Source organism: Daphnia carinata, chromosome 5 (assembly GCF_022539665.2).
Source record: "Daphnia carinata strain CSIRO-1 chromosome 5, CSIRO_AGI_Dcar_HiC_V3, whole genome shotgun sequence".
Taxonomy (NCBI): domain Eukaryota; kingdom Metazoa; phylum Arthropoda; class Branchiopoda; order Diplostraca; family Daphniidae; genus Daphnia; species Daphnia carinata.
In genome coordinates, this window is record NC_081335.1 from 6,653,716 (window position 1) to 6,665,655 (window position 11,940).

Here is an 11,940-nt window from a genome sequence, read left to right on the forward strand (position 1 = left end):
TTTAAACGAACGGGTAGGTATGTCTGTCTTAATAAAACAAAAGGGTATATACGACGGCTGTAATTGTAGTATATTTATAACGGGGTAAATGTGACGGAAGCGTTTTTTTATTTTTTATTGGGTACGTATGTCGGGGTAGCTTTGAAGGGAGATGTTTTTCCATTTTCTGCAGGGGTACGTATATCGGGGTAGGTTTGTCGTTTTTTGGGGTACGTCTGTCGAAACCTCTAGGTACTTGTGACGGAGGGTAGCACTGTCCTCATGCCAAGTAATAGACTAGACATCAGGTGTGTATGATTCCACTACTCCTCGTCTGGATCAGGAATAGAGAGGTGGGAAGCCGCTTCTTACTATTCAATACGCCGCATCCGCCACAACATGTGAGTTAAAAGGTGTTGTCTATTTCAAAGACTTTGGGACCAACAAAATAGAGTGCTTGTGTTGCCGTCGCTTAACAAAACAATCGGGGATAGGCAATATGTTACTTGAAAGAAGTGCCTTCAAATGGTGGGAGATAGAAAAATTTACCAAAATTTTCTTGATGGTAACCAACATACAACTGTGCTCGGCCTTTAATCTTTATTTTTAAAAGTGATCTCTTATTAGGTTTTAATTAGGAAACTGTCAAGTTATAGAACACCTAATGGTAATCTCATGGCCAGGTTGAAGAAGTCTGACTCAGTAACACAGGGTAAACAAGATACAGTTTTCTCCGTTACTATAGTTTTAAACTAATACACCAATAATTTATCTTTTCTAGGCAACTCAAGTGATGACCAGGACTATTTTTCCAACCACTTAATGTTACTATCCTTTCCATCGTTGGAAATAGTAATGGCATGTACACTAGTTAGCGTAATAATTCTTCTTCAAAATTTTTTTACAATAGATTTAAGCAGGTATGAGTAGCAATGCAATCCCTTTTATAGCGGAACCCGATAATGCTGATGCAAAGAAGTAGATCAAGGTAAGTTCTATGAATGACATTGTTATGGAAACAAATTCATATTTTATTGTCATCTAGCAGGATTCTCTTCCTTTATAGAGGACAACCATGGTGTAGTTGTTGTTGTCCAAGAACAGGCAGCTGATATTGGTTTGGTGGAACTCATTTTAGCAAATAATAATGTTAATTGCTTTAGAGTTCTTAGTCTCAGGTCTCAGCCAACTACGTCATCAACATGAAATATCCCTCTACGTTCACCAAATGCTGTAAGTGTCATTGAGAAGTTTTGTTTCACATTAGTTTTTGTTAACCATGTCCATGAAATTTTTGATTTTTCAAACAACACAGATTTCAAAGGAATATATTATTTTATTTATTCTACCCATATATAATCCGGTAGTGAGTAAAAATTTTAAGTATCCCTCTAAAAATTAAGTCGTTTAGTTGCCTACTGAATTATCCAGTAGGCAGGGTAGTATAGTTAAAACTTAAGTATCTTATTTCAATTAAGTGCGGAAATAAAATCCAGTACGCTGGCCTTTTTTAAGTATTAAAAATGAAGTATTCAGTCGCCGCTGTGTACACTTCATTTTTCACCACTTAAGGCCCACATTTTTGCCCACAACGTGGTGTATGATTTCCAGGTACACTTAATCCCACTAAACCCCAATTTTTTAGTGTACCCATAGGCTTATCACTTCCCTTATTTGTGGGGTACCTTACTAAATAAATGGGGACTAAATAAGCGAATTCTCACTTATTAGTGGGCTAACAATTTTTACTGTGTACATCTTAACAGGAGTTTTGAGTGGAATTTTTAACGTTTAAATTACGGTAAATAAAGTGGAATAACGACAACAAAAAAATGAAAACCAATTTGCTTATTTAACGTTAAACAGTCTAGTTCGTTAACTATTGTTTATTAACTGTAAAACCTGAAAGCTGTAGGTAGGCAAACGTAGTAGGGCATGTTTTTCAATTCCTTCTATTGTATTATTCATTTGGCTGATTTTTTTTCAAGTCAACAAGAAGATGAGTGTAGAGTGGTGTTAATTGTTTTTTTACTAACACATATTTAAGGTCACTCAGACCATCATATGTTTGTCGGTCACCCCCTTCTTTATACAACCAGTCCCGATCCGGATTGGGATTTGACCAGGCATGGTCCAGCATTTTATAGCGGGCAATATGAACAAGCGATGGCTCACTTTCAAACAATCTTGTTACCATAAGATTATGGCGTAATAAGCGACGGTATAAGTCATCATCTTCACTGCCCCAGCCCCAAAATAAATTGGAGAAGCCATTAACAAGCTGAAAGTTGGTTGTTAAAAAAGCGTTAACGCCTCCAAAATAACTGTTTGGGGCCGGCCTTAAGTTTAAAACCAGAAAAATCTTTATTATTGCTCTCCGATAGTACAAAACTACGAAATAAATGTAAAATTTTTTCTCATACTTGTAATCGTAAATGTCCATTAAAAATGCCATTTGTCTTGGTTTTCCATCTTCTGGACATCTGTAAGTATTTCTGTCATCTTCGGGAAGTAGATCAACGTCATGAAAAATAATACACTTAAAAGAATCTAGTTTGGTGGCCTCTTTATATCCAATATTCATTAGCATTCCTCGGTTGAATGGCAAATCATCTGAATTTTGATTAAATTATACTTCCATTCAAATAAATAAGTTTTTTCATACCAAATTGTTCTATGACAAAAACTGTGTATGTAAGTTGCTGACGTCGTAGAAACGGATGCATGTATCGCAGAAATATTTTTAAATGATGATGCCTTTGTCGGTATGGTACTATTATGGCTACTTTTTCTCGTGAATGACAGTTTGTGGGTTCGTATCTCCCACCAATTTTAAGTCCTGGCTCTTCGTTATCGTTGTTTAATAATTCAGATAACATCGATGAAATGTTTAACCAGCCAACTGTTTGAAGTAAAATGGAAATAAAATTGTGGTGTATTTCCACACAGCAACGACTGGATACTTAATTAAGGGTCTTTCAGTAGGGAAAAGCTGCTGAAAAAATTAAGTATCTTAAAATGATGCTTAATTTTGAAAAAAACTTAAAATTTGCCTTCCCTTACTGAAATCAAATTTCTAACCTTTCCCTTCTTTTTAAAGTATGGATTTTTTTTAAGCACTACATACAGCTTTTTAAAGTTACAAAAATTGGTTTAAGTGCATAAAATATTTAAGTATCTTGCAAAGCAGATAATAATACAACGACATCAGGAACAATATCGTATTACGATATTATAGCAACAGTTAACATGGCAACCCCTGTTATTGCCATATGCTGTAAAGATTTTAATCTAAGAAAAAGACGTACACGTAACACGTACGAACAAATACAAGATGAAAAAAGTGAAAAACTAATTTTTTGTATTTTTGTTATGTGGCAACGCTAAAAAATTCCAGTGTTTGAGGAAAAATTCCATTACTGTTCAAAAGTGATGGAAAATTTTTGTTTATTTCGAAAATCATGTGAACACATGTTAGAAAAGTGGTTGTCTATTTCAAAGACATTGTGACCAACATAATAAAGTGCTTGTGTTGCCGACACTTAACGACACAAGCAGGGATAGGCAATATGTTACTTGAAAAAGTGTTCTTCAAATGGTGGGAGATGGTGAAATTTACCTAAATTTCCTTGATGGTAACCAACATACAACTGTGCCCGGCCTTAAAATCTTTCTTTTTAAAGCTGATCTCTAAATAGGTTTTTAATTCGGAAACTGCCAAGTTATAGTACACCTAATGGAAATCTCATGGCCGGGTTGAAGAAGTCTGACGCAGTAGCAGGGTAAAATAGATAAAGTTTTTTCCGTTACTATAGTTTTAAACTAATACAACAATAATTAATCTTTTCTAGGAAACTCAAGTGATGACCAGGACTATTTTTCCAACAACTAAATGTAACTATATCCTTTCCACCATTGGTAATAGTAGTTGCACTTACACTAGTTAGCGTAATAATTTTTCTTCAAAACTTTTACAATAGATTCAAGCAGGTATTAGTAGCAATACAATCCCTTTTATAGGGGAAAACGATAATGCTGATGCAAAGAAATCGATCAAGGTAAGTTCTATGAATGACGTTGTTAAGATTACCAATTCATATTTGGTTGTCATCTACACAGCAGCAACAAGATACTTAATTAAGGGTCTTACAGTAGGGAAAAGCTACTGAAAAAATTAAGTATATTAAGATGACACTTAATTTTGAAAAAAGATACTTAAAATTTGCCTTACCCTACTGAAAGCAAATGTCTAACCTTTTGTTTGTTTTTTAAGTATGGTAAATTTTTTTAAAGTACTGCTTGCAGCTTTTTAAGTGTTCAAAAATTGATTTAAGTGCTTAAAATATTTAAGTATCTTGCAAAGCAGATAATAATACAACCACATGAGGAACAATATCATATTACGATATTATAACAACAGTTAACATGGCATTCCCTATCATTCCCAAATGCTGTTAAGGTTTTTAAAAGATCAAGACGTACAAATACAAAATGGAAAAAGGAAAAAACTAATCCTTGTATTTTTGTTACGCGGCAACGCTTAAAAATTCTAGCGTTTGGGGAAAAATTTCAACACTGAGTTAAAAGTGGTTGTCTATTTCAAAGACATCGCGACCAACAAAAAAAAATGCTTAATGGTAACCAACATAAAACAAAGTAGGGGAGGTAGGGCGCAATTTGAACGCACGGCAATTGAAACGAAAATTCTACCACTTCAAGTATGTAAGAGATTTAGTTTTAAAAATTTGAGCTAACGCGAATTAGGGTTGTACATTTTTAGAAAAAATTGGAGGCTTTAGACTCTAAAAGTTTTTGAGTTATCCCAGAAAGTTATTTTTCGACTGTCCATTTGTAGTTTTTGCCCAGACAATTTTTTCGTTTTCACACCTAAAACGATGGAGGAAATCATTAAAAAAGGTCTTGAATCATTCATCGTTCATTAAGCTATAAACTGATAACATTAATTTTTTCCTAGCTAAATTTTAAAAAATTTTAAATCGGAGCGGAAAATATTTTTTAGAGCCTATAGCGGCTGCTGCTGCCGCCGTAGCGACCTTGAATATTTTCCGCTCCGATTTAAAAAGTAGATAAGTAGGAAAATCGGCAACTATGCGGGATGGGAAGATAGCGCAAATTTCCTTGGAATAAAAATTTGCCGTTTTTAACTCAAAATTAGAGTGATTCTGCATATGGCATGATATGCAAAATCCCATATTAGATTATAATTTAAATGATGCTTTTTTTTAAGCCCAAAAACGCCCTCGTAGCCCCATTTATCGTCGCGTACATGAGAGCCAAAGTAGCCCCATTTACTACTGGCCCTCTCGTCTGTCCGGAAACTTTTGCCAGCTATTTTAAAAGGCCTTTCCCGTGAAAGAAAAATTCACAAAAAAAAATCATGTATAAAACTAATCTTAAGGAAAAATTTCATTTTCAGAATCATCTATGTCCGATGATTAGTATATTTTTAAGAGTTTAAAGAAAAACCGGTTTTTCCATAAGCCGCTCTCGGCTGTCCGGAAACTTTCGGCAGGTACTGTATATAACTCCGAAAGTGGATAATAATTTTAAGCACTCATCCAAAAATTTTGTAGAATAGTTGCCTACTGAATTATTCAGTAGGCGGGGAGGTATAGGTAAAACTTAAGTATCCTATTTCAATTAAGTGCGGAACTAAAATCCAGTATGCTGGCCTTAATTGGAAAGCATAACTTTTCCGAAATTATGTAGATCTCTTATGTAGCTATGTTTTTATAAAATCGAATTAATTTATATTAATATTTTTATATGCAAATTCAAAGCTTAATGGCTAAAGTAGCGTTTCAAATTTACGTCCTTGAAGTCGTCCATTATTGCCGCCCGTCGATATTGCCTGAGGCTACTTGACCAAAATTGGCCAATAGCAAAAAAGTGTAATGTCACCCCAGCAGACGAAATTTAAATGTCAAAGCCGGTGTGTAAGCGATTTAGCGCAAGAAAAAAAAGCGCTTTGGTTAGAAGGGGCTTCGTAAAACCTTTGGCTTAAGCTAACTGTTTGGCTCAATGCAAGAGCCAAACGGTTGGCCTAGGAGACGGAGACCAAGTTGAGATAAATTGCCAAATAAAGCCTTTAACATTTCCTAACTTAATAAATATCGTTTGCTGGTAGGCTTGTACATATCGTCTGCATTTTGTTATTAATTTTTTTACAACCATAAAAAATGTTTACCTGTGCCGAACCCTCGCAAAAAAAATTGTTTTCTCTAGCTGAGATAACTGGCTACAAATCTACATATTGTTTAGCTTTGTTGGCCAATTTTTGTATTCGTGAGGAACAAAAATAAATTTTTCGTTCCAACTGCCCCCTCTCTGCTCGTGGAATTAAGGACTTTTCAATTGTAGAAAAATGTACAAGTTTTAGAATTTAAAAGTTTTGGAGATACTGTATATCGAAATTTTTTTTAATATCCTTGAGTTTTTTTTGTAGAACATGTTTTGTTTCACTCCTAAGGAGCTTTGTTAAATTGATGTAAGATTAGCCATAAATGATTCAGAATTCATTTTCCTACATTATATATATATTCGTCGACTTTGGCCATAAAGCTTGGATGTCAGTTATTGAAGATTTTTTAAGCATTTTCATTTTCAGTTTTTAGCTGATACACCACAAGACAGCACAGCAGTTAAAGAAAAACGCCAAAAGAAGGCTTGAGTAGCTGAAATTTAGCCTGGGAAAGTACCTCACTTTAGAATTCGAAATGTCTTAATTAAAATAATTGCAAAATAAAAAAAAAATCTCATGTTTTCACACCTTTTCAAATATATTGGTAGTCTACTGCAAAAGCTAGCCTAGGATTGGTCTTTAGTTCAATACAAATTCACTGTCTGTCCCTGCGAGCATTAAGGAGAATTTTGAAAACCAAGATTTATGGCCAAAAGCAATGTTTGAAATGTAGGGTTCGGCCCGCCTTCAATGGCTAGGTATTTAGGCCGAATCGGTAGGCCTTCTTGGTTGAAACATTGGATCCGGTGCGTAACGGTTTTCGGTGACTTTGTGCGCATTACCTACCTAAGAATCCCGTGGATAACGCAATATCGCAACTGATTCCATTACCCGGTTCGCATCATTTTTTTCCCCGGCTAGCTTCTCCCTAAATAACTAATAGCCTACATACATTACAACATATTACCAATTTTGTTTATTATATTAAATGTATAGGATAGCGGGTTGAACTGAGATGCGAGACAATTGAAACAACAAATCCAGCTCTCGACGTATGAGAAATAGAGTTTTGAAAATCATTAGAACAATAAGAATGAGCGCCGTTGTTGTTTGGGAAAGTTGCTGACCGAAAAAGTTTTCGAGATATTTAAAATTTAAACTTTGAGGTCCACATTATTCTTCTTTAACTTTGATTTTTCAGTTTTACGCACTAAATGCTAAAACAATTTTTGATGACTAGTAATACCTGAGCTTAGGCCTATTGTTTCACAGTAAAGTGACGGTGCTATTGGTTAATACTATAGTTCATTGGCGCTTATGGAAAAACCCATATTACAAACCCCCAATATCCGTGTTTTAATTACCACGATATTTTTGCGTTTTCAAAAGTTTAGGTGTTTCATAAGGTTAATCAATTTACGGCTATTAATTTTTGTGTAACTCCATCAAAAATAATTGTGTAACTTAGATAATTTGGTACATAACTGTATATTTTTTGGCTGAAATTATTTTAGGTGGACTAAAAATAAACCAAGTGTTCCAATTTACCCGACTCTGTCCTAATTTCGTTTTTTAAAGAACTTTCCCTAGAGTTACACTTGAGTTAAAAAATGTTGATATTAATTATTCAATAAATAGATGTACAAAGTATTTAGAAAAGTTAAGGGCGTTGATTTTCAGGAAGATGGCAACATTTTTCTGCAATATCTGTTCTGACTGCCGAGATGTCACTATTTTGGCTTACTGTAGCTTCCTAATGAAAAACACGATATCGCAACTTTCCCGATGCCGTGTTCCATTTGCCTAGAAATTCTGGCAATCGAAACACTTGAAGCGATTTTATTTTATTTTTTCAATTTAAGTTCATTTGTTTTTAGATAACTATACTTTAAAATGGTATTCAGCAGCTGAAATAAAACGCTACAGCCCTAAATAGTTTTTAGAAAAAATTTTTTAGTTTTACTTTTACAGGTAAAAAAAAATCTAAAAACTGTATTAATGCACTCCTTCCTTCTCCACTATACGAATACTTTAAGCAGTTCTTTTAGAACATTAAGTAAGACAAAACGCACGCTGGTTTTTTAAAATATGAAAATCTTAATATTCAATCGTTGTGCATACTTCTTGATTCGTTTCTATTGCTTACGTAAAAATAATAAAACAAAATAATGGTTTAAAAACACGTGTTTGAATAAAAATTTACTGTAGAAGTGAGATATCTAGGGGAAAGGAGGCCTTGAATTTTTAAAAGTTACTAAAAAGTGTTAAAGCGTCACGGATAACTTGCGCCTTAGATAGGGAAAATTGCACTGTAATTATAATTAGTTCTATGTAAATTTCTTACGGAAACAGTTTTGTTGCTTACTGATAACTAATTAAGCTAATTGATTTTTATACCATGCCGATAAAATTAAAACACGAAAAAATCTTGAAAATTGAAAGCTTTTCAAGTACGAAATTTTTTCGACTCATAAATTTTTATATAAACAAAATACGTTTCTGAAAATTTGAGGGGCAACAGAACTACTTTTGATGTTTTCAGTTAGTAGTCACTCTAAAATCAAAAACAGAGACTTAGCAATCATTTCCAGTTTCGATGTAGTGAATACATTTAGCTTGTATTGTGCTTCAATCACATGCTCGCACTCTACTCTATTCATACGTTGATCACTGCATTCAGTTTTTCAACATTTTAAAATTAACTCCTTTGTCTTCCTCTTTTCCTTCGCAAGACATGGTTTTTCGCGTTGCCAACAAAGTGACTCTCGTGGTGCCTTACTTAATGTTGGTCTGAGAATGGTTGATGTTCTTACTTCTTTATCTTCACGGACAGAGGCATGAATTTCTCTTTGTTTTTTATCCGCTTTTGTCGACTTGGGCTGGGAAATCGAATACTTAGTGCTTTGCCTTTCCCCAGCTCTATTTCCCTGATAGTACCTCTGTCGGCAATGAGGAAAACCATTTTTTGTGATGAAAAAGCTCGCTCGTCACCAACCAAAAAAATTCCCACTAATACATTGTGTTGGTTTAATTGAAATTACTTGTAGGAGGAAATGCTTAGATAGTGTTCCATCGAACAGTTTAGAAATCGTATTTAAATAAAATGCATTACATAAAAAAATGATTTTTTAAATAACATGGTAATTCCTATAAATTAATAGTAATTCCCAGTTTTTGCAGGACTGAATTTTATTGCTATTCCCGAAAAAGGAGATTTGCCAATCTGTCCTCGGGTCAACTAGTCTCAATCACTGCTGCAAGTAATTACTGCATAAAATGTAATCGTAAAATTGTGTAATAAATATTGATACAGATAACTAATTTAACCGAAAAATCGCAAAAATTCCCAAAAATAGGCAAGTCTAAGGGGGGAAGAAAAGAACTGTACCATTTCTTACCCAATAAAGGTGACCTAGTAGGACAATCATTTTTTGACTGCATTCGAATTTTGAGAGATAATTCGTTACGTAAATCCGTTGACTCTACACGCTTAGCATAGATCACGCCATTCACCCAATTAAGCCTACGATGTGATATCGTTTCATTGGGCCCCTGTGATCCATTAAAGCTGGCATTTGATGATTGGACGCTTAAAAAAGGCTCATCTTTCAAACTTGAAATAACTTGATTGTCAAACGTATAGAAAAATATTAAGGACACAAAACAACTGACGAGCGATGAAAAAATAAAAACATAAGTAATGGCAAATATTTTGTTCCGGATAAGCCATTGTCCGATTAACCTGGTGGTCATGGCTACACTACGTTTGAATGCTTTCGAAACATAAAGCTTAAAAGCGAGAATTCGTCTTTGGAGGTGGCCTTAGAACCTTAGCTTTGATATACTAAAAATTTTGTTTGCTGAGAGCAAACGTTCCGTTGCAAATTGACTCTTTCAAATTTCGTCAAAAAAAGTAAATAGGTCCTACGTCCAATCACTTTTCAGCAGTTTCACACATAGTTTCCATCTTGAATAGCGAACTTTGACATCTTTTTGGGGTAATACACACCCCTGCTAATTCAGGTACACATTGAAAGGAAACTTACGAAAAAAACAAAGCATGTTTTTGTCTCTATTCCCGCAAACCTTCCATCATTTTCAAGCATTGATGTTAGGTTTATTACCGAAAGTAAACCCGATAAATATTCATGTAGAGAATATTAGTGTGCCATATTAATAAGTGAATTGAAATGTGTAGCCCAGTGTTCCTCTGATTGGTATTGCAGTATGTATATTAGTGCCTCACTTTTTTTATGCCTATTAGGAATTCAATGTAAAGTCGTGAATTACCTTGCTCGTACACGGACAAGAATAGAAATGCTGTTACATTATAGGACAGTTCATCGAGGCAATCATATATTTGATGTATTTTGTTTGACTGGTTGTGATAGAAGATATCGATGGGCTAACGAAACAATTGAAGTCTCCATATCCAAGTTTCTTTGAACAAAATATTGAAGCAATAGACCTAACACCTGATTAGTCGGAAGAAGTAGATGCAAGTTACGAAAAGAAATGCATGATCTAAATTCTCCCCAAAAAGTAAATGCTTCAGAAGCCACAAAACTAGTACATTGCACTTACTTAATCTTCTATATGCGTGAACTCAAAAATAAATTTTATTTTCTTTACAATGACTGTATTATATCTACTTCGTATGTCTGAGGAAAGAAAATTTAACAAGTAGATTTGCTGTCTGTGATAGAAGCAACAAAAGATTTTGTTTAAAAAAATTATTCCTGTTCTGTTCAAAATAATCTCCTCACTGAGTGATGGCAACTGAACTCACGTCAAGAGTAGGGGAGGTAGGCCACAATTGGAACGCTAGGCAATTGAAACAAAAATTATACCACTCGAAGTAGGATAGGGATTTTGTTCAAAATATTTGAGATAATAGAAATTGGGGTTTGATATTTTTAGAAAAATTTTGAAGCTTTAACTGTAAAAGTTTTCGAGTTATCCCAAAAAATTTTTTTTGACAGCTCATTTCTAGTTTTTGTCTAGACAACTTTTTCATTTTAACCCCTTAAACGATAGACGCAATTATAAAAAAAGGTCTTAAATCATTCTTAATTCATGCTTCTATAAACTGATTACATAATTTTTTTCCTAGCTCGTTTTTATATCCTATAAACATTAAAACTCCGTATAGACCCATGCTAAGGAAAATTGGAACACCGTTTTCTAATTGTGATTTCCGTATGCGCGCCCCTCTTACTGTAGTCTGGCAACGGTGTTATATCCCTATGAAACGTTTTAGCTGTAATTCAGGAAACTACCGAAATTCATTCAATAATCTTTAGTTACTACATAAAGTTATAAAATATCTCAAAAAATAAAGATTATAATTGTATGTATTACTGTAAAAATTTCATCGAAATAGGTACCCCAGAAGCTGAGATAACGTGACTTAGTTTCTTTCTAAAAATGGGAGCTTCCTTATGGGAAGACCCACGTTTCAATTGCCAGACGCCCTGTTTCAATTGCCCAGAAGGATTGACAAGTAAAACAACTTGAAGTACCTCCAGTTTTTTCCCATAACATGTGTTCACCTGTGTCGAACCCCCCCCCAAAAAAAAAAAAAAAATTTATTGTTATGTACCTAAGATAATTGGCTACAAATCTATCTATTTTTTTAGCTTTGTTCGACGATTTTTGTATTCGTATCGAACAAAAAATAAGTTTTTTATTCCAACCATCCTCACTCTCCCCTACTCTTTGAAAAGCGTAAAAATATTTACTAAATTAGCAAGAGTAGT

The 11,940-nt window shown here is 34.1% G+C and overlaps 1 protein-coding gene across 1 annotated transcript; it reads right to left on the bottom strand.

Moving 5' to 3' along the window:
• Positions 1–1,939: 1,939 nt before the first annotated feature.
• LOC130703049 (beta-1,4-N-acetylgalactosaminyltransferase bre-4-like) lies at positions 1,940–2,861 on the bottom strand. Its single transcript, XM_057524670.2, has 3 exons — positions 2,645–2,861; positions 2,403–2,592; positions 1,940–2,318 (listed from the first exon to the last, which is right to left on the bottom strand). The coding sequence occupies exons 1-3, from the start codon at positions 2,856–2,858 to the stop codon at positions 1,940–1,942; spliced, it is 783 nt and encodes a 260-aa protein (XP_057380653.2). The 5' UTR covers positions 2,859–2,861.
• Between the last annotated feature and the right edge of the window lie 9,079 nt (positions 2,862–11,940).